This window comes from Anolis carolinensis, unplaced genomic scaffold (assembly GCF_035594765.1).
Source record: "Anolis carolinensis isolate JA03-04 unplaced genomic scaffold, rAnoCar3.1.pri scaffold_7, whole genome shotgun sequence".
NCBI lineage: Eukaryota > Metazoa > Chordata > Lepidosauria > Squamata > Dactyloidae > Anolis > Anolis carolinensis.
In genome coordinates this window covers 11,236,457-11,258,388 of record NW_026943818.1, presented here as the reverse complement: position 1 = coordinate 11,258,388, position 21,932 = coordinate 11,236,457, and the positions used below count along the sequence as shown (strand labels likewise).

At 38.7% G+C, this 21,932-nt stretch overlaps 2 protein-coding genes across 5 annotated transcripts in view; one reads left to right on the top strand and one right to left on the bottom strand.

The window, feature by feature from the left end:
- slc31a1 (solute carrier family 31 member 1) overlaps positions 1-4,474 on the bottom strand; it is a 28,122-nt gene extending 23,648 nt beyond the window's left edge. The window contains exons 1-2 of one of the 2 annotated variants that reach the window (XM_003229723.4): positions 4,322-4,474; positions 256-447 (exon numbers count right to left, since the gene is read on the bottom strand). The gene's annotated coding sequence lies outside the window, so the exon portion shown is untranslated. Of the gene's footprint in view, positions 1-255; positions 448-4,292 lie in introns of both variants that reach the window. The other variant, XM_008123930.3, reaches the window with a different exon arrangement.
- An 83-nt stretch (positions 4,475-4,557) lies between these two features.
- The window catches only part of fkbp15 (FKBP prolyl isomerase family member 15), a 56,147-nt gene continuing 38,772 nt past the window's right edge, over positions 4,558-21,932 (top strand). For 2 of the 3 annotated variants that reach the window (XM_062959072.1, XM_062959071.1), the window contains exons 1-5: positions 4,558-4,728; positions 14,955-15,064; positions 16,590-16,683; positions 19,950-20,019; positions 20,503-20,577. In XM_062959072.1, the coding sequence (XP_062815142.1) occupies positions 4,676-4,728; positions 14,955-15,064; positions 16,590-16,683; positions 19,950-20,019; positions 20,503-20,577 (402 nt within the window). In that variant the 5' untranslated portion in view covers positions 4,558-4,675. The remainder of the gene's footprint in view (positions 4,729-14,954; positions 15,065-16,589; positions 16,684-19,949; positions 20,020-20,502; positions 20,578-21,932) is intronic. The other variant, XM_062959073.1, reaches the window with a different exon arrangement.

Below are 21,932 nucleotides of genomic sequence, written 5' to 3'. Positions count from 1 at the left end.
GCCATATATATGTACATGAGAAGGGCGGAATATAAATACTGTAAATAATAAATAAATAAATATTTATCTGGAACCTGACACAGTTATGAACCATGCCTTACCTTCCTAATGCCAAAAAGTACTATACTTTCTGTATTTTCAATCTCTTTCATACACAAACCAACTGCCCCTATTCCTGTACAGAAAAGCAAAACAAAATCTCTTCTTAAAGGAACCACAGTTCAGTAGCTGCTATCAGAGGAAAGAATAACTCACCTGGACGTTGAAAGTAGTTCTACCTTGTTGCGATTGTTCTGCTTGAGGTAGAGAAGAGCCACGTCTCCAGCAACAAGGTGGACAATTCAGGAACACATCAACGTTCACTCTGGTCCAGCTCACCACGGCTTTGGAAACACCCACTCAGCATTAGCCTGAATTCTTGGCAACTGGACGCTAAATGTCAATTCACTGCCAAGAAAGAACAGCATTAGACTATTGACTCAGCTCCGAGAATCATTGAAACACAAAATGCTGCGTAGTAAAAAGCATTCGTTGCTCATTATGCTGATGCTCAGAGAATCACAGAATTCAAAGAGAGCCTCAAGGGCCATCCAGTCCAACCCCTTTCCGTCATGCACTCAATCAAAACACTCCTGACAGATGGTTGAAAACCTCCACAAAAAGAAACTTCACCTGACTCCACTGTTGAATAACACTTCTTCCTAATGCTCTGTTTCTTAGTCTCCAGGGCTACTTCCTCAATGAGATATCTATTCAAATATTTCAACAAGTGTCCTCTTTTAGCCTTCTCTTTCCCAAAGACCTTGTAAAACGACAACTGTTGCAACATTGAGCCCTTGCAGTTCAAGAGGGGGCAAACTGCATTCATTGTACAGTGTAGATGATAATATTAATATAATAATATTAATAATATAATATAATAACAGTATATTAATTATACTATATTAATATAATAATATTAATATAATAATATAGCTAAAGGTAAAGGTTTCCCCTGATGTTAAGTCCAGTCGTGTCTGACTCTGGGGGTTGGTGCTCATCTCCATTTCTAAGCCGAAGAGCCAGCATTGTCCGTAGATAACTCCAAGGTCATGTGGCCAGCATGACTGCATGGAGCGCCGTTACCTTCCCGCTGGAGTGGTACCTATTGATCTACTCACATTTGCATGTTTTCGAACTGCTAGGTTGGCAGAAGCTGGAGCTAACAGCGGGCGCTCACTCCGCTCCCCAGATTCAAACCTGCGAGCTTTCGGTCTGCAAGTTCAGCAGCTCAGCAGTTTAACACACTGTGTCACCGGGGGCTCCATAGAATAATATAATATACTAATAACTTTATTTTTGTATCTCGCCTACATCTCCCCAAAGGGATTCAGGGCCGCAAACACGGGGCCAAGCCCAAACAATTACAATAAAACAACATAAAATACATACAAGGCACACGACAACATCCCATAAAATGCTTATACAATAACAAAGTAAAACAAAACATAGTAACAATGGCATAATAAAACGAAGTATAGAAACAGTACAAAGTTTTAAACGAAGGTGAGCTATTTACACTCACAGAGTGTAAAAAGTCTTTGCAAATCAAGTTTTAATCCCTTTTGGAGAATACGCTGCCAACTCCTCTTGCCAAGGCATTTTTTAAAAGTTGCAGAGTCTGGCCAAATGCCCAGAAAGCAACCAAAAGTGCTCTCAGTTTTCTCAAAGCACAGCAGAATAGACTGAGCTACACCGTCAGGTTTCAAAGTCGAACAGTCAGCATCAAATTGGGAAAGGCAGCCTTGCCCAAAGCTGAGAAACCCCTTTCTGGAGTAATAGGTCTCAGCCTAACTTTCCCAGATGCCTAAAATGTTTATCCACCTTTATCTGGCAACTCCCTTCAGGAAGTGCCTGATGGCTATATCATCACAAAGGCAGAGATGGGAGAAAATAAATAAATAATCCAAACCATACAAGCCTCTATTCAGCACGAAGGTGAGAAAAAAAGACTTAGATCAATACAAGCCTGATTTATTTATAGTGCCAGTTTCCTTCTTTCAACAAAAAGCAGCTTTCACCAAGAGAGAAAATATAAACCTTAGTTTCTGAGATTCTTTCTAGTCTTGCCTTGATTTTAAGCTGTATTGGAATGCTTTTAATTGTGAGACGTTTTGAGTCTCTGCATGGAGAGAAAAAGTGGGATATAAATTATAGTATTATAATATAATACAATATAATATTAATAATACAGTAGAGTCTCACTTATCCAACATAAACGGGCCGGCAGAACGTTGGATAAGCGAATATGTTGGATAATAAGGAGAGATTAAGAAAAAGCCTATTAAACATCAAAATAGGTTATGATTTTACAAATTAAGCACCAAAACATCATGTTATACAACAAATTTGACAGAAAAAGTAGTTCATTACACATTAATGCTATGTAGTAATTACTGTATTTACTAATTTAGCACCAAAATATCACGATGCATTGAAAACATTGACTACAAAAATGCGTTGGATAATCCAGAACGTTGGATAAGTGAGTGTAGGATAACTGAGACTCTACTGTAGTACAATATAATAATATTAATTAAGCATTATATATTACCTATAATATTGCTATTAATATTACAGTATAGTATAGTGGTATAGTTCAATATATAGTAATACAGTATATAATGTTAATATTGTGCTAATAATATAATATATTGTATGTATATAATTGGTAAGCTGCTCTGAGTCCCCTTCGGGGTGAGAAGGGTGGGATATAAATGTAGTAAATAATAAATAAAGAAATATAATAAATAAATACATTTACCTTGAAGGAAATCAATAATTATTAAAGAAGTCTGACAATACAGTAAAGTCTCACTTATTCAAGCCTCGCTTATCCAAGCTTCTGGATTATCCAAGCCATTTTTGTAGTCAATGTTTTCAATGTATCATGATATTTTGGTGCTAAATTCATAAATACAGTAATTACAACATAACATTACTTCGTATAGGAACTACTTTTTCTGTCAAATTTGTTGTATAACATGATGTTTTGATGCTTAATTTCTAAAATCATAACCTAATTTGATATTTAATAGGTTTTTCCTTAATCCCTCCTTATTATCCAAGATATTTGCTTATCCAAGCTTCTGCCAGCCCGTTTATGTTGGATAAGTGAGACTCTACTGTAATTGGTAAGCCGCTCTGAGTCCCCTTCGGGGTGAGAAGGGCGGGATATAAATGTAGTAAATAATAAATAAATAAATATAATAAATAAATACATTTGCCTTGAAGGAAATCAATAATTATTAAAGAAGTCTGACAATAGTAGTTCCTTGAAATGGCACTTTAACGGTCTGGTTGATCTTGGGCTGCGTCTACACTGTAGAATTAAAACAGCTTGAACCGCCATGGCTCAATATGATGGAGTCCTGGGAGTTGTAGTTCAGTGAGGCTCCAGAGTCCATGTCAGAGAAGACTAAAGGCCTTGTAAAACTAATAATAATAATAATTATAATAATAACTTTTATTTATATCCCGCCACCATCTCCCCGTGGGGACTCGGGGTGGCTTAAAACTACAAAGCCCAACATTCCCTCGCATTGAGCCGTGACAGTTATTATTATTATTGGGTTGCTGTGTGTTTTCAGAGCTGTGTGGCAATGTTCCTGAAGCATTCTCCCCTGACGTTTCACCCACATCTATGGCAGGCCTCCTCAGAAACCTGACCACCTCTATGGATGCCTGACATAGATGTGGGTGAAACACCAGGAGAGAATGCTTCTGGAACATGGCCATATATTACTGCCTGGACAATGTCAACAGAAAGGAGAAAAACATGAAAATGAACAAAATCTGGCTACCGGTATTTTTTTTTTTAAAAAAACTCTAAAATTAGGGCAGTAAATAAAGAACAACACTCTGAAAACGGGAATTCCAGACAAGAAACAATCAAGGCCAGTTAACCAATCCCAACAAAGGATTGCCCCAGGCAGAAAACAGCCAAGCTTTGAAGCTGCAAGGCTATTCAATGCCAATCAAGGAGGCCAATTTGCAACATTCACACTTGCCTCAGGCAGACAAGAGTTCTTTCTCCCAACCTGGACATCATTCTACAGAGATATAAACCCCACTTGTCTAGTTTCCAACAGAACTCACAACCTCTGAGGATGCCTGCCATAGATGCAGGCGAAACGTCAGGAGAAAATGCTTCTGGGACATGGACAGACAGCCCGGAAAACTCAGAGCAACCCCGTGATTTCGGCCGTGACAACACAATTGGGATCTCATTCTCACCCCGATATTTTTATTACCTCATCCTATGATTAAAACCTCTACTCACTTCGTCCCTTCAAGTCTCCTCGACGCTTCGTCCCTTCAGACGTGTCCTCTTGCCCTCCGCTCCTCCCATTGGCCAGCCGGGCCGTCACGTGCTCGCCGCCCTCTCTCCCGATTGGCACAAAGCCGATCGCTTCTTCTTCTTCTCCGCCGCAAACCCCGCCCATTTCCTCATCCCGGGCGTCCTATTGGTGGGTTCTCTTTTTTTTTTTCTTCTTTCCAGCGGAAGAAGATTGAACTTTTTAGCGACCCGTAGCCGCCTCGCTTCGAAAGGGGACGCCGGGTTTTGCGACAGTGTGGTAAAATTTGGGTCTGAGGCGGAGAGGAAGAAGGGAAACAAGGCTGAAGGGAGCCGAGGATGTTCGGGGCCGCCGAGGAGGATGACACGGACTTTCTGTCTCCGACGGGAGGGTGAGGGAAACAAGAGGGTCCCCTTCCAGATTCTGAGGGAAAGTTGGAAGCAGGCCGAAGCGGAAGTGGGCAAAGGGGGTACTTCCGCTTTCCTGCCCAAATTGGAGGGAGGGCCTTTCAGTATTTGCCCCTCCTCAGCCTCTCCTTGCAAGGCCTTTTTTTTGGTTAATTACTCCAGCTCCTGAGCATGTGCAGAGTGTTCCTCCCCTCCTCAGGAAGTGTTAGTATTTACAATTAGAGATAATAATAACAATAATAATAATAATGACTAGACTTAATGTCAAGGGAAAACCTTTACCTTCTAAAAGAAACAATGGAATTTTGGAAATAAATATTGTAATTGGCTGGTCTGGAGTGAAGGGATAGCACTAGGTGACGGGTAAGAAAGGTAAATAATATGAATATGTAATATAGTTAGAGAGTGAAAATACCATAGGAGCTATGATATACATAACCCTGTATTGCAAATTTGTTAAAGAATGTATAAATTTTAAGTACTGAATATGTAAAATTCAAAATTTTTCAATAATTTAAATAAAAAACTGGAAAAAATAATAATAAAAGTGCCTGAACTTATAAATTTTTTAAAAAAAATTTAAAAAAAATTTAAAAAAGAAAACCTTTACCTTCACTACAAATAAAATATTTATTATAATAATTATTAATTTTAATAATAACCAATATTTAATTAGCAAGGACCAATAATTAATAATTGTATTAATAATTAACAGTAATTTATTTATTTATTTAATACATTTATATCCCGCCCTTCTCTCCCCAAAGGGGACTCAGAGCGGCTTACAAATTAAATTTACATACAATATTATATTATTAGCATAGCACAATACTGGCGATAAATTACCATATTGGACGTTAAAGCACTGAGCTAGAGACTGAAAGGTCCCAGGTTCAAACCCCGGGAGCGGCATGAGCGGCCGCTGTTAGCTCCAGCTCTTGCCAACCTAGCAGTTCAAAAACATGCCAATGTGAGTTTATTTATTTATTTATTTATTTACATCACTTTTACTCGCCTTTCTCCCCCGAGGGGACTCAAAGCGGCTTACAATAAATAGGCAAAAATTCAATGCCTAAAAACAATGTAAAAACAACAATTCATATAAAACAATCTACAAAACAACAATTCATATAAAACAGATACCATTGCAAAAGAAAATCACATTATATGAAATTTTAAGCATGTCCAAGATTAGAATCGAAGTAGATCAATAGGTACCGCTCTGGCGGGAAGGTAACGGTGCTCCATGCAGTCATGCCGACCACATGACCTTGGAGGTGTCTACAGACAACGCCGGCTCTTCAGCTTAGAAATGGAGATGAGCACCAACCCCCAGAGTCAGACATGACTGGACTTAACATCAGGGGAAACCTTTACCTTTACCTTACTATATCTATATATTGTAATATTAATAATAATATTACATGTAATATATAATATATAATTAATATTATATTGTATTATTAGTATTATATTGTATTACAAAATAATATTATTAATATTATTTTATTATTATTAATATTCCCGTCTCCTTGATCAGGTCATGTAAGTGTTATTTATTACTATAATTGTATTATTTTACTTTGCTTAATCATGTGTTATTATGTTGCTATGTAATGTTTGTGTTGTTTTTATGATTGGAAACCGCTCTGAGTCCCATCCGGGAGATAGGGCAGTATATAAATAAAGTTTTTATTATTATTATTATTATATGCATATATAATATATAATATAATATTATATATTATTGTAAATTACATTGTATAATATAATAGTTATTAGGTAAAAGTAAAGATTTCCTCTGATGTTAAGTCCAGTCGTGTCCGACTCTAGGGGTTGGTGCTCATCTCCATTTCTAAGCTGATGAACCGGTGTTGTCCATAGACACCTCCAAGGTCATGTGGCCAGCATGACCGTCAGAGCGGTACCTATTCATCTACTCACATTTGCATGTTTTCGAACTGCTAGGTTGGCAGAAGCTGGGGCTAACAGCGGGAGCTCATTCCGCTCCCCGGATTCAAACTTGTGACCTTTTGGTCTGCAAGTTCAGCAGCTCAGCGCTTTAACACACTGCGCCACCCGGGGGCCCCAATATTAATCATTAATTGTTATTAATGATTAATAATGTTAATAATAAAATATACACTAGAGTAATAGTGAGAAGCTGCCACTACAAAACCAGTCTGAAAGTTTGTGCCAGAACTAGTTTCAAACTGGCTTCAGCCAAACGTTCTCGGAGGTCTGAGGTGAATCCCCTTTGGCAGACCCTTTGGCAAAACAATGTCATTTCCAAAACAGTCTGTTCAGCACCTTTCAAGTTGTCCAGGAGGGCATTTCCTATCCAGTCTCAGCCACTGGGGTTTTGGGTTTTTGCCTGCTACTTTTGGACTCTTGCTTGCTGAGGTGTTCATGTATCTCTGTAGGTCTTAGGAAACTGTTTCTTGATTTAAGGTGTTGGCATGGTGGCTGATATCCAAACAGAGGGTGGGCTGGAGATGTCAATGCCTTGGTCCTTCCATTGCTGGCAGCTACTTCCCGACAGATGTCAGATGGTGAAATACTGGCGAAAGAGTGTAATTTTTCTAATGGCGTAGGGTGTAGACATCCTGTGATAATGTGACATGTCTCATTAAGAACCACATCCACTGTTTTAACGTGGTGAGATGTATTCCACACTGGGCATGTGTATTCACAGGAGAGTAGCAAAGTGCAAGGGCAGATATCTTCACTGTGTCTGGTTGTGATCCCCAGGTTGTGCCAGTCAGTTTTCATATGACATTATTTCCAGCATCCACTTTTTGCTTGATAATCAAGTATTGCTTCATAATCATGGGATAATGAACATTGAAATACTTTGAGCAAGACCTTGAACTTGCAGAGACTGTACTATACTTGAACCCTGTGCTTTCCAGAAGTTTTATGGTCAAAGGAGAAAGATTATTATTATTTTGTGTCAAAACATTGCATAAATAAATATAAAACTGATAAAATAAGGAAGCACAAGCGGCGGAATGGTTTTAGACCAAAAACGGGCAACAGCGACGGCATTGTCTGTAGTTTTAAACAATTCTTCCTCTGTGCATGAGGAATCGCATTCTGGGCAGCATACCGATGCAGAGTTGTTTGTTCTGCTCCACATGGGAAAAGTTATGGGAGTTGTTGTCCAAAACATTTAGCAGATCAAATATTCTTCACCCTTCCTCAAAGTTTCCTAAGTGGTGTAATGGAACAAATGGAGCAGTTCTCTTTCCTGTTTAATATGAGTCAGAGCAGATCCACTAATTGGAAACTGTCAGTTCTTCTATGTCCCTACTATTATAGAGAAAAGAACAGAAGGATTTACTGTTTCAGGAACCTCCTTCCAAATCCCTAATGCTGCCCTTACAAAGAGATTTTTCCGTTGTGACACATCTCTGTCCCTCGGCGCACTTCCAGACAGGTCCTATATCCTAGGATTTGATCCCAGGTTTTCTATTTATTCCAGTTTATCTAGCAGTGTGGACACATTGAATCCAGAAAACATGGAATCAGACCATGAGATATAGGGTCTGTCTGGAAAGGCCTAACTCACCTTTAGTATTTCAGCGTACAATTCTGGAATAGTTGGCAAACTATGTAGTTAACTTGCTCTTGTAAGGAATTTCTTTGTGTTAAGCAGTTGTTTGTCTTGAAATTAAAGTCGGGTGATGGAGGTAGCTATCTGACCTTTGAGTGTTGGAAAGGCGTTGTAAGATAAGACAACTGGAAGGTCAGGTTGTGCAACAGAGCAACTCGATTGGGGTGGCATTGGTTGATTGGATGAGTATTGCATCTAAGCAGTTCCTTGCTGAGTACCGTATATACTCGAGTATAAGCCGACCCGAATATAAGCCGAGGCACCTGATTTTACCACAAAAAACTGGGAAAACATTGACTCCAGTATAAGCAGAGGGTGGTAAATTTCAGAAATAAAAATAGATACCAATAACATTACATTGAGGCATCAGTAGGTTAAATGTTTTTGAATATTTACATAAAGCTCAAATTTAAGATAAGACTGTCCAACTCTGATCCAATCATTATTCTCATCTTCTTCAATGTAAATGTGCTTATGTATCCTTTTAATAATAATAGAGTAAAATAATACATGTAATAATAATAATAAATACAGGAAAATAATACATGCAATAATAATAATAATAATAAATACAGGAAAATAGTACAAGTAATAATAAATAGGTAAGAGTAAAATAATAAATGCAATAATAATAAGATCAGTGTGAAATAAATGTATTATTAATAATAATAAAAATAGAGTAAAATAAATGTAATAGTAGCAACAATAATGGAGAAAATAATAAATGTAATAATACCAATAATAATAGAGAAAAATAATAAATGTACCATATATTCTCGAGTATAAGCTGACCCAAATATAAGCCAACCAGGACCCTCACCCAAGTATAACCCAAGGGGAGCTTTTTCAGTCTAAAAAATGGGCTGAAAAACTAGGCTTATACTCGAGTATATACAGTAAGCAAGGAGTTACATCACTAACAAATTTATGGGGGGGGGGACAAAAAGGGTCCCCCAATCTGTCTTTGTATTTTGTTCTTGCAAGTGCTTCACAAACAAAAGGATTAAAAGGAGTCCAGAAGGACAGCGGTATGAGGAAGTGTTGATGCAGGGATTAAGCGAATCCCACCACTGTAATTTAATAGTATCACAAGACATTTTGGCTTAGAATTGAATATCCTGTAACCATCTATTTCCTCTTTCGGTCTCCAAAATTAAGTTTACAGTACTTATAATCTTAACCCATTCCTAACTCTCATTCTCTTGAGGATGAGATTGAAAGCATTGAGGCCCCAAACTTTTAAAAGCAATTAAAAAGCTGAATGGCTGGAACTTCAGACAGCAGAGTGAGCTTCCCAAAATCAGACGGTGACATTTTTTTGGAAGGATTTAAATCCCTGTTTGGAGATTTCTTAAGAATGTTAATAAATAGAGACATCTTGGCTTCAGTACTAGTCTGCCCAAGGACATGTCAGCCATTAGGCAAAGGAGATTCTGGTCATTATAGTCCATTTTTACTCTGTAAAGTCTGTACTCTGCTTTCTTCCTGGAATCCTTTGATAAGAGCTGCCTCAGGAACTATGAGAGATATTTCCTGTTTTGGGATTATGTGGGCACCAAAGCCAACCATAATAATAATATTATAATAATAACTTTATTCTAATACCCCTAGTCCATCTCCCCACAGGGATTCAGGGCGGCTTATATGAGAAAACAACCCAACCACAACATAAATTAACATATAAACCATAAATTTAAAACACAATATAATAACATAGTTATAAAACAACATAACATGACAATTACTGTATATACTCGAGTATAAGCCTAGTTTTTCAGCCCTTTTTTAGGACTAAAAAAAAACCTCCTCGGCTTATACTCGGGTGAGGGTCCTGGTGGGCTTATATTCAGGTCGGTTTATACTCAATTATATATGGTATATTTATTATTTTTCTCTATTATTATTGGTATTGTTGCATTTATTATTTTACTCTATTATTTATTATTATTAATAAATAATAATAATTAATAATAACCGCTCTGGGTCCCCCTGGGGGAGAAGAGTGGTATATAAATTAAATAAATAAATAAATAAATATTATTATTACATTTATTATTTTACTCTATTATTGTTACTTTTACATTTATTTTACTTTATTTTTATTATTATTAATACATGTATTATTTATTACAGTAGAGTCTCACTTAACCAAGCTAAACGGGCCGGCAGAAGCTTGGATAAGCGAATATGTTGGATAATAAGGAGGGATTAAGGAAAAGCCTATTAAACATCAAATTAGGTTATGATTTTACAAATTAAGCACCAAAACATCATGTTATACAACAAATTTGAAAGAAAAAGTAGTTCAATACGCAGTAATGTTATGTTGTAATTACTGTATTTACGAATTTAGCACCAAATATCATGATATGTTGAAAACATTTACTACAAAAATAGTTGAGGATAGTTGATGCATAAATCTTTAACTAAACTAGATTGGCACCAAGCAGGCAGACACCTGTATATCTGTAATTTATTTTAAGTGAACCAGATGTATGTTGTATGTTGTTTTTGTATTGTCTGTCTTTGAAAAGCCAACTGGCTAATCAATAAATTGTTGTTGTTGTTGTTGACTACAAAAATAGCTTGGATAATCCAGAACGTTGGATAAGCGAGGCTTGGATAAGTGAGACTCTACTGTATTACATTTATTATTTTACTGCATTTATTATTATTATTACATGTATTATTTTACTCTATTATTATTAAAAGGATACATAAGCACATTTACATTGAAGAAGATGAAAATAATGATTTAATCAGAGTTGAACAGTCTTATCTTAAATTACAATTTGATATAAAGATTCAAAAACATTTAAACTACTGATGCCTCAATGTAATTTTATTGGTATCTCGGCTTATACTGGAGTCAATGGTTTCCCAGTTTGTTGTGGTAAAATTAGGTGCCTCGGCTTATATTTGGGTCTGATGAGGAATGGTAAAAAATGGATTTTTAGACATATATTGTATGCACATTAGAAGCACTGAAATGTAGAAAAATCAGACTCTCTCTGTGTTAGATTTTAGGAATGCACAAGCTGACAGGACAGGGGGGAGAAGGGGGGCCGGTTATCTATACATTTCAGTGTGGTTCCTAGTACAGCTAAATGGAAGGAGAGCAGACAGGTCAAAGTAGCCCTCATGATGGATTGGTGTCTGTAGCTTGCTGCAAGCTTTTAGAGTGCTTAAGATAGGAAAATGCTGATTGTGCATATTTATGCCCATGTGTGTAAGCATGTGAAGTGACGTACTAATGACGAGATGTATGTAAAAGCATGTTCTTTGTCTGAAAATGTATATAAGGCATGAGTTCACGCCTTGATCTCGCTCTGGTTTTTCTTTCGGAAGAGATTCCACCCAGAGTCTTCAGCTGAATATAATAAACCGGACTTTTTGGGCCTCTCAGAAGGATCTCTCTTGTTATCTCTCCCTTCATTCTACAACAGGTCGGCTTATACTCGAGTATATACGGCAAGACGTCAATTGCTACATACCGAGGGTGATTAGTGCAAAAACTCTGAGTAAGGTCCATGAATAAGATAGGGACGGGTGAGAAGGACAAAGAAACGATTGCGTTAAAACACTAAAACCTATAAAATGGGGGGCAATAATAAAGTGCAGCACGAGTTGCATAAATTCTGTTTTACTTCCCCATTCTTTCTTTTTTTAATTAAACACATGATGGAGCAACTTGTGATCATGCAGCCAAAACCAAACTCTGTCGTGGCAAAAGGTTCCTTTTTCCTTGATATCCCAATAAGAGGAAGAAAAACCTGGCTCACGATCCTCCTCCCTGGCCTTTATCACATTTCACCATCAGACATACGTGGTTACTAGCTTCCCTTCTGCAAAAATCCCCAGGAGGATTGCTTGGGAGAGCTTCACACACCCCATTTGCAAGGTCCATAGGTTCAGGATTGTGCAAACACAAGGCTGCTTTTGGAGATCCCAGCTGACACGCTACCTCCTCTTGGGTGCTAGGTCTCTTAGATGGGGAAAGGGAGAAATTACATTTGAGAAAGCAACAGCAAAAACTGGATGGATAGGAATCGGTGGTGTGGCATCTGCTGAGTCCAAGCCTCCTAAACTGCCATGTCGGAGCCCTGGCGGACGGAGTATCTTTGGCAGGCTGGCCTTGGGTTTGTTTCTCTTAGGGCAACTTAGTCGGGAAGTGTTTATTGCCGTTAGATGATGCTTGTCTTCATTTTAAAGCTTTATTTCACTCCGCAGGCATATTTCATTGCTATTTAACATTGCATAGAGTTCAATCTATGGGACAGGTGCTTCAAAAATCTTCAAGGAATGTTGGTTTTTATTTTTCATATTTTTTTATTTATTTATTTACAGCATTTATATTCCGCCCTCCTCACCCCGAAGGGGACTCAGGGCGGATCACATTACACATATAGGCATACATTCAATGCCTTTTAACATAGAACAAAGACAAGACAAACATAGGTTCCGAGCGGGCCTCGAACTCATGATCTCCTGGTCAGAGTGATTCATTGCAGTGATTCATTGCAGCTGCTCTCCAGCCTGCGCCACAGCCCGAGCTGTGCAAATTTATAGTCCTAAAGCTAGGGCAGAATGTGAGATTCTGATTGAATTGAAGTCCAGATGAACTAAAGACTTGGAGGGGGGGACTGAGTTAGGCCTGTAATTCAGTTTTTCGGTTTCCAGTACGGAATTGATTCATGCTGCTGAGCCTGGGGAATTGGTTTGCAGTGTTTAAACCCTTGACGCCACAGTCTTTTGGAACAAAATCATAGCTTTGTGAAGAAATGATGGGGATTTTTTTATGTGTCAGGAGCGACTTGAGAAACAGCAAGTCGCTTCTGGTGTGAGAGAATTGCCGTCTGCAAGGACGTTGCCTGGGCACGCTCATATGTTTGATGTTTTACCACTCTTATGACTATAACTATAATAATATATTATAGTTATATATTATTACTAGCTGTGCCCGGCCACGCGTTGCTGTGGCATTGTCTGGTGGTGTTGTTGAGAAATTGTTGAGGTAGTGGTGGTATTGAATGTCTGTTGTATGGTTGTCTTTATGTTTAGTATGCACACTGAAGTGGATTATATGGCAGTGTGGAGTCAAGATAATCCAGTTCAAAGCAGATAATATAAGATTCTAAATTGGTTATATAGCTGTGTGGAAGGGCCTTGAGTCTACACTGCCATATAATCCAATTAAAATCTGATAATCTATGAAAGAGGCCTAAGTGAGGCCTAACTCTGCCTGTCCCCTGGGCTGAGTAGGTTGCTAGGAGACCAAGTGGGCGGGGCTTAGCCTTCAAACTGGCAGCAATTGGATAAAAACAATTATTCCTCTCCCTGTAATTAGGACCTTATTTTTCTTTTCTTTTTGTTGTATCAACCTAGAGCCATGAATGATGGGTTGTGTTGTCAAATTTCGAGGTTGGGGAGCCTGTAGATTTGTTGTTTTGTCCGCTGCCCTGATGCCGTCACTCTTTTATATATATAGACTAGCTGTGCCCGGCCGCGCGTTGCTGTGGCGAAGTATGGTGGTATGGGAAATAAAGTATAGTAGAGTCTCACTTATCCAAGCTAAACGGACCGGCAGAAGCTTGGATAAGCGAATATCTTGGATAATAAGGAGGGATTAAAGAAAAGCCTGTTAAACATCAAATTAGGTTATGATTTTACAAATTAAACACCAAAACATCATGTTATATATCAAATTTGACAGAAAAAGCCGTTCAATACACAGTAAAGTTATGTTGTAATTACTGTATTTACGAATTTAGCACCAAAATATCACGATATATTGGAAACATAGACTACAAAAATGGCTTGGATAATCCAGAAACTTGGATAAGCGAGGCTTGGATAAGTGAGACTCTACTGTATTGAGGAATTGGTGGTAGTTAAGGTAAAGGGTAAAGGTTTTTTCCTGACATTCAGTCCAGTCATGTCTGACTCTAGGGGTTGGGGCTCATTTCCATTTCTAAGCCGAAGAGCTGGCGTTGTCCGTAGACTCCTCCAAGGCCATGTGGCCGGAATGAATGCATGGAAACAATCAGAGCCAGCTAACATGGAAACAATCAGGGACGTTAAAATCTGATAATCTGTTGAAGAGGGTAAGTGAGGCCTAACTGTGCCTGTCCCCTGGGCTGAGTAGGTTGCTAGGAGACCAAGTGGGCGGAGCTTAGCCTTCAAACTGGCAGCAATTGGATAAAAACTATTCTTCCTCTCCCTGTAATTAGGACTTTATTTTTCTTTTCTTTTTGTTGTATCAACCTAGAGCCGTGGATGATGGGTTGTGTTGTCAAATTTTGAGGTTGGGGGGCCTGTAGTTTTGTTGTTTTATCCGCTGCCCTGATGCCATCACTCTTTTATATATATAGATAGTTATTATTATTCACTCTTATGGGAGGCTTCTCTCACGTTCCCGCATGGAGAGTTGGAGCTGACAGAGGGAGCTCATTCTAACCGCCGCCCTGTCAGTCAGCAGTCTTGCTCGCTCAAGGGTTTTAACCCATTGGTGGTATCTCTGCATTATATGTACCTACATCATTCTTGTTTTCTATTTCCTTCATAAAACAAGTGTATTGTGATCTCTCCATATAGGACTCGCCTGGCTTCTCTCTTTGGACTGGATCAGACAGTCACCGGTAGCGGAAATGAATTTTTCCAGTATACAGCACCCAAACAACCTAAGAGAGGTCAACCAGCTGCTGGTGAATAACTACTTTTACCACCTCTGATGCTTTTGTACAAAAAAAGAACACTTCCGTTGACTTTGTGTTGGAATTAGACCTTAATTTATACTTTTATTGGCTATTTAAGATAGTCAGACGAACTGTAACAAAGTAGATTGTTGCCGGGTTGTTGTATGTTTTCCGGGCCGTATGGCCATGTTCCAGAAGTATTCTCTCCTGATGTTTCGCCCACATCTATGGCAGGCATCCTCTGAAGTTGTGAGATATATACCTCACAACCTCTGAGGATGCCTGCCATAGATGTGGGCGAAACGTCAGGAGAGAATACTTCTGGAACATGGCCATACGGCCCGGAAAACATACAACATCCCTGTGATCCCGACAACACATAGATTGTTACCCTCTCTCTCAGTATCTTCTTATGTTTTTTCCATTTGCTGTTCAAGAAAATCAGTTTGTCCAATTGGCTGTGATTCTTGTGGCCACATCTTTCATTAACTTATTTGAGTACTTACTACTGAGCCTTCTTTAAATAGTGTCCCACACCATTATGTGGGTTGGACTTTTGTAGATTTGATTATTTGAGGATTTAATCAGAAATGTTTTCTTCTGGTGAGACGCTATGGTTTTGATACAGCTGATAAGCTAATCAATATACTGTATATACTCGAGTATAAGTCTAGTTTTTCAGCCCTTTTTTTAAGACTGAAAAGCCCCCCTTGGCTTATCCTCGGGTGAGGGTCCCGGTTGGCTTATATTTGGGTCAGCTTATATGGTACATTTATTATATTTCTCTATTATTATTGGTATTATTACGTTTATTATTTTTCTCTATTATTGTTGCTACTATTACATTTATTTTACTCTATTTTTATTATTATTAATTCATTTATTATTTCACTCTGATCTTATTATTATTATTATTACATTTACTATTTTACTCTATTTATTATTACATGTATTATTTTCCTGTATTTATTATTTATTTATTTATTTATTTATTACAATATTTATATCTCGCCCTTCTCACCCAATAGGGGACTCAGGGCGGCTTACAATAAAAACCCTATTATTATTATTATTATTATTATTATTACATGTATTATTTTACTCTATTATTATTAAAAGGATACATCAGCACATTTACATTGAAGAAGATGAGAATCATGATTTGATCCGAACTGGACAGTCTTATCTTAAATTTGAGCTTGACGTAAATACTCAAAAACATTTAACCTACAGATGCCTCAATTAATGTAATTTAATTGGTATCTATTTTTATTTCTGAAATTTACCACTCTCGGCTTTTACTTGAGTCAATGTTTTCCCAGTTTTTTTTGTGGTAAAATTAGGTGCCTCGGCTTATATTCGGGTCGGCTTATATGGGTATTTTTTATTTGGTCAGCCTCCACCAATGTGCTGGGCTGGAATGCAGCCTGAGTCCTTTTGCTTTAATATCGAGGTGAAAGGAAACATTTGTGTCAGGAGTAGGGAGATAAAGTGGACTGCGGACCCCATTCCTATGTCTCTTGTGGCATTTCAGCTGCAGGTCCACCATCCCAGAAGCCTCCTGCTCCAGCGTCCAGTTCAGCACCACCGTCCGTCTTCATCGCGACAGCTGTTCATGCCTATCGGTTGTAAGTATTATGGTTTCATTGAGTATCACAAGCTAGAATGTCTGAAAGCAGACTCCACATTCATACTTAGTCGTCAATAACTTGCAGTGTTTGGGGTTCTAGTGACTCTGTTCCCTTCCTTGACCCATTATAGTAAGACTTTCATAACTGTGGAATCTGTATGAGGGTTGAATGAAAAGTAATGTCTCCACCTTGGTAACTCCTCAACAGATGGCAGTCCTGATATGGGGCAGGTACTGGCTTGTTCAGTAGACTCTCCTCTACAATTCCATTTGGCAGGAAGCCTTAACATTGAACGGTTGTGTTGTTAAAGTGCGAAGTATGGAACCCTGCACAGACGGGGAAGCCTTAGCATTGAACGGTTGTGTTGTTAAAGTGCGAAGTATGGAACCCTGCACAGACGGGGAAGCCGTAGCATTGAACGGTTGTGTTGTTAAAGTGCCAAGTATGGAACCCTGCACAGACGGGGAAGCCTTAGCATTGAACGGTTGTGTTGTTAAAGTGCGAAGTATGGAACCCTACACAGATGGGGAAGCCTTAGTATTGAACGGTTGTGTTGTTAAAGTGCGAAGTATGGAACCCTGCACAGACGGGGAAGCCTTAGCATTGAACGGTTGTGTTGTTAAAGTGCGAAGTATGGAACCCTGCACAGACGGGGAAGCCTTAGCATTGAACGGTTGTGTTGTTAAAGTGCGAAGTATGGAACCCTGCACAGACGGGGAAGCCTTAGCATTGAACGGTTGTGTTGTTAAAGTGCGAAGTATGGAACCCTGCACAGACGGGGAAGCCTTAGCATTGAACGGTTGTGTTGTTAAAGTGCGAAGTATGGAACCCTGCACAGACGGGGAAGCCTTAGCATTGAACGGTTGTGTTGTTAAAGTGCCAAGTATGGAACCCTGCACAGACTTAAGCAACATGCAGTCATTGAATTCTTGACAGCAGAAGGTGTCCCCCAAAGGAGATTCATCACAGAATGCAAGCTGTTTATGATGATTATATTGACGTGAGTCCTGTGCGTTGTTGGGCAAGTAAGTTTAAAGATGTTGAGGTGGGAACATCTGACTTGCGTGACAAACAAAGAGTCGGACGTCCTGTGACAGCAACCACCAAGTTCCACAAGCAAAAGGTTGACAGATTAATTCAGGACGATCTTCGTATCACTAAGAGGGAAATTTCAAGCATCATCGCATTTCACAAGAACGTGTGGGTCACATTATTGCTTTGCTTGGCTATCGGGAGATCTGTGCACGATGGGTCCTGTGAGACGCCGGTTGCGGAAACCGAGTGTCGACTTCTTCCGTGACGGCTTCAGAAAACTTGTTCATCATTGGCAGAAATGTATCCAATTGTCTGGTGATTATGTGGGAAAGTGAATAGTGGCAGTTAAAGAGCACATTCTAAGGATTATTTCTGCGTTTGATTTATTAAATTATCCCCATCCAAACCCAAGTAATGAAGGTGGAGGCATTAATTTTTTATTCAACCCTCGTAACTACACTTCTACTTATGTAGGGAATTTGTTAGACCAGGGGTCCTCAAACTTTTAAAGCAGAGGGCCGGTCCACAACTCTTCAGACTGTGGAGGGGCCAAATTATCATTTGGAAAAAAAAAAAACAAATTCCTATGCACACTGCACATGTCTTATTTGTAGTGCAAAACAGCAACAACAATGAAAGAACAATACAATATTTAAAAATGAAAACAATTGTAACCAACATAAACCTATCAGGATTTCAATGGGAAGTGTGGGCCTCCTTCTGGCCAATGAGATAGTCAAGTTAATTAGGATTGTTGTTGTTATGTGCCTTCAAGTCATTTCAGACTTTTGGCGAGCCTAAGTCTAAAATTATTTATTTATTCATTTACTACATTTATTTACTACATTTATATCCTGCCCTTCTCACCCCGAAGGGGACTCAGAGCAGCTGTATGTACATACAATATATTATTAGCATAGCACAATAATAGCATTATATATTACTATATTGAATTATACCACCATACTGTAATGTTATATGTAATATATAACATATAATTAATATTATTATATGGTATTATTATTAGTATTATATTGTATAACATTATAATATTATTATCAATATTATATGTATACTAGCTGTGCCCGGCCATGCGTTGCTGTGGCTTATGGGAATGCTTTGTTGGCCAGGTGGAATAGCAGTGAATAGCCTTGCAGCCTCAAAGCCTGGCCATTTTCTTCTTATGGGAATCCTTGTTTGAAGAGCTGGAATACAAAGGAATAGACTTGCTGCTTGGAAGGCTGGATTATATGGCAGTGTGGAGTCAAGATAATCCAGTTCAAAGCAGATAATATAAGATTCTAAATGGGTTATATAGCTGTGTGGAAAGGCCTTGAGTCTACACTGCCATATAATCCAGTGTAAATTTGATAATCTGTGGAAGAAGCCTAAGTGAGGCCTAACTGTGCCTGTCCCCTGGGCTGAGTGGGTTGCTAGGAGACCAAGTGGGCAGAGATTACCCCTCTAAACTGGCAGCAATTGGATAAAAACAATGATTGCTCTCCCTCTAATGAGGACTTTATTTTTCTTTTCTTTTTGTTGTATCAACCTAGTGGCATGGATGATAGGTTGTGCTGTCAAATTTCGAGGTTGGGGGGGCCTGTACTTTTGTTGTTTTGTTGGTCGCCGTGATGCCATCACTCTTTTATATATATAGATACAATATATTATATTATTTAAAATGATATAAAAATATTTTATTATAAAACTGAGGGCGGGGGCCAGGTAAACCTTGGAGGGCCGCATCTGGCCCCCGGGCCTTAGTTTGGGGACCCCTGCGTTAGACCTTCCAGACAATTCTAGCACAAGGTTTTTGTGACAACTGAGTTTTCCCTTGCCTTCCTCTAAAGCTAAGCGAGCATGACTTTGGGAAACCAGGCTTCCAGTGAGGATTGAAAACCAAGTTTCACAACATTTACTCCACCGTACCATGCTGTGAAAACTACATCTCTCTTTGACCAGAACACAGTGGCTCCAAAAACTCTTGGGATGGTGTTTATGGGCACATTTAATTGCAGAAAGAGCTTCTGGTTGAGCAAAATGGAAATTTTAGAAAGTCTCATTAGCAGAAGTGGCTGTCTAGAGTCAAATGGGACAATGGGAGTTGTAGTACTACAGCAACAGAATAGCACAGATTTGTTACTACGTTAAACAGATGCTGAATGTATCTTTTTGTGATGTAGGGAGGGGATGATGTGGAGCTAAAAGGCTGCTTCTCTCTGTTTCAGTACAAATGGACAATACGTGAAGCAAGGCAAATACGGAGTGGCTGTGGTGGGGAGCCATGCCACCAAAGAGGTAAATAAAGGTACAATATGATGCGTTAGAACAGTAGGAAAGCGTGGGTTGTAGACCCAAAGTCTTCCCTTTTGGACGGTGAAATAAATCAGGCACTACCTGAACCAATATTATAATTCAAAGCAACCCATTATGATCATTCCACTAGGATAGTTAAAATTAGATACTATTTGCCTGAGTATCTTGAGTTATATTCTGTCTTATTTATTATGACCTGTTTTATTTCTGGTGATTTAAATTGTTTGACTTGTTATGTGTATTATTATTTGTTATTGTTTTGTTGTAAGCTGCTACAAGTCCCTTTGGGAGATGGGGCGGGATATAAATAAAGCTTCATTCATTCATTCATTTGCCTGGGATTCAACAAATTGTAACTGATCGGAGGAGAAGACAAATTAAAGCTGTCAGAGGAGGATGCTTCTAAGGAAGTGCTTTAATTTCTGCTCATTTGTTCTTTTCTCATCTCTCTCATACGAATTCCAGTACAGACTCCTCCTCTATATAAACCAGCAGCAACAAATTGCAGCCGCCAGGATCCATTCGGCATTTGCATTCACGGTAAGCCATGACATGAAAACCTGCCAGAGCCACACAATAATTTGTTCTAAAATAAATTTTTATTTAAGCTTTTTCAAATCAACAATGACATAAACATGGAAATATAATAAAGTAAAATGCAAAATTGAGAACAGGGTTGAAAATGTGAAAAAGAAAGGAAAGTGTGAGAGAGAAAAAAAGAAAAAGAAAAAAGAGAAACCAAAAGAAATACGTAACGCTAATAGACTTCCATCTATTGCATGGTGACGTTAAGGTTTTTTTTTTCTTCATAACTCCTCAGATTTATTCTGGTAGCTCAGTCTGCTCCTATTTTCCTATTGTAAGGCTCAGTTTTTGCATACTTGGATCTCATATGATAATCCTCTTTTTTTCTCTCTCTTAAGTAATTTTTAACCAATTCCCATGACATGACATGAAAACCTGCAATTATGAAATTATATATAATTTGAAGATATATAATGCTGCATTCTTACTGAAGCTACACATGTACATTTGATTCTGGGAGGCCACCTGGAAGCCCCACTTTGGGTTTCAGCTTGAGAGTAATCAAAGAACATTTGTAATGTAATGTTTTCCCTTTTTAATTGTATCCAGGCCCCTGTTATACTAAGCATATATTAGCAAAACTAGGTCCATACATGGGTTGCTGTGAGCTTTCTCAGCTGTATGGTCATGTTCCCGAAGCATTCTCCCCTGACATTTCACACAGATCTATGGCAGGTATCCTCAGAGGTTGTGAGGTCTGTTGGAAACTAGGCAAGAGGGGTTTATATATCTGTAAAATAGTGTCCAGGGTGGGAGAAAGGAATCTTGTCTGTTGGAAGTGTGTGAATGTTGCAATTGGCCACCTTGATTAGCATTGAATAGTCTTGCAGCTTCAAAGTCTGGCTGCTTCCTGCCTGAGGGGATCCTTTGTTGGGAGGTGTTAGCTGGCCCTGATTCTTTCCTGCCTAGAAATCCCCTGTTTTCTGAGTGTTGTTCTTTACTTACTGTCCTGATTTGGCATGTGGACAATTTCAACCGAAAGGAGGAAACTATGAATATGAACAAAATCTGGCTACCAGTATTTTAAAAAACTCTAAAATCAGGACGTTAAATAAAGAACAGAAAACAGGAGAATTCCATACAAGAAACAATCAGGGCCAGCTAACACCTCTCAATAAAGAATTCCCTCAGGCAGGAAGTAGCTACTTGCCTAGTTTCCAACAGACCTCACAACCTCTGAGGATGCCTGCCATAGATGTGGGTGAAACGTCAGGAGAGAATGCTTCTGGAACATGGCCATACAGCTCAGAAAAAGCGCTCAAGACTTGGCTGTTTGGTTGTGCATTTAAGTAAATCAGATCTAATTTGCC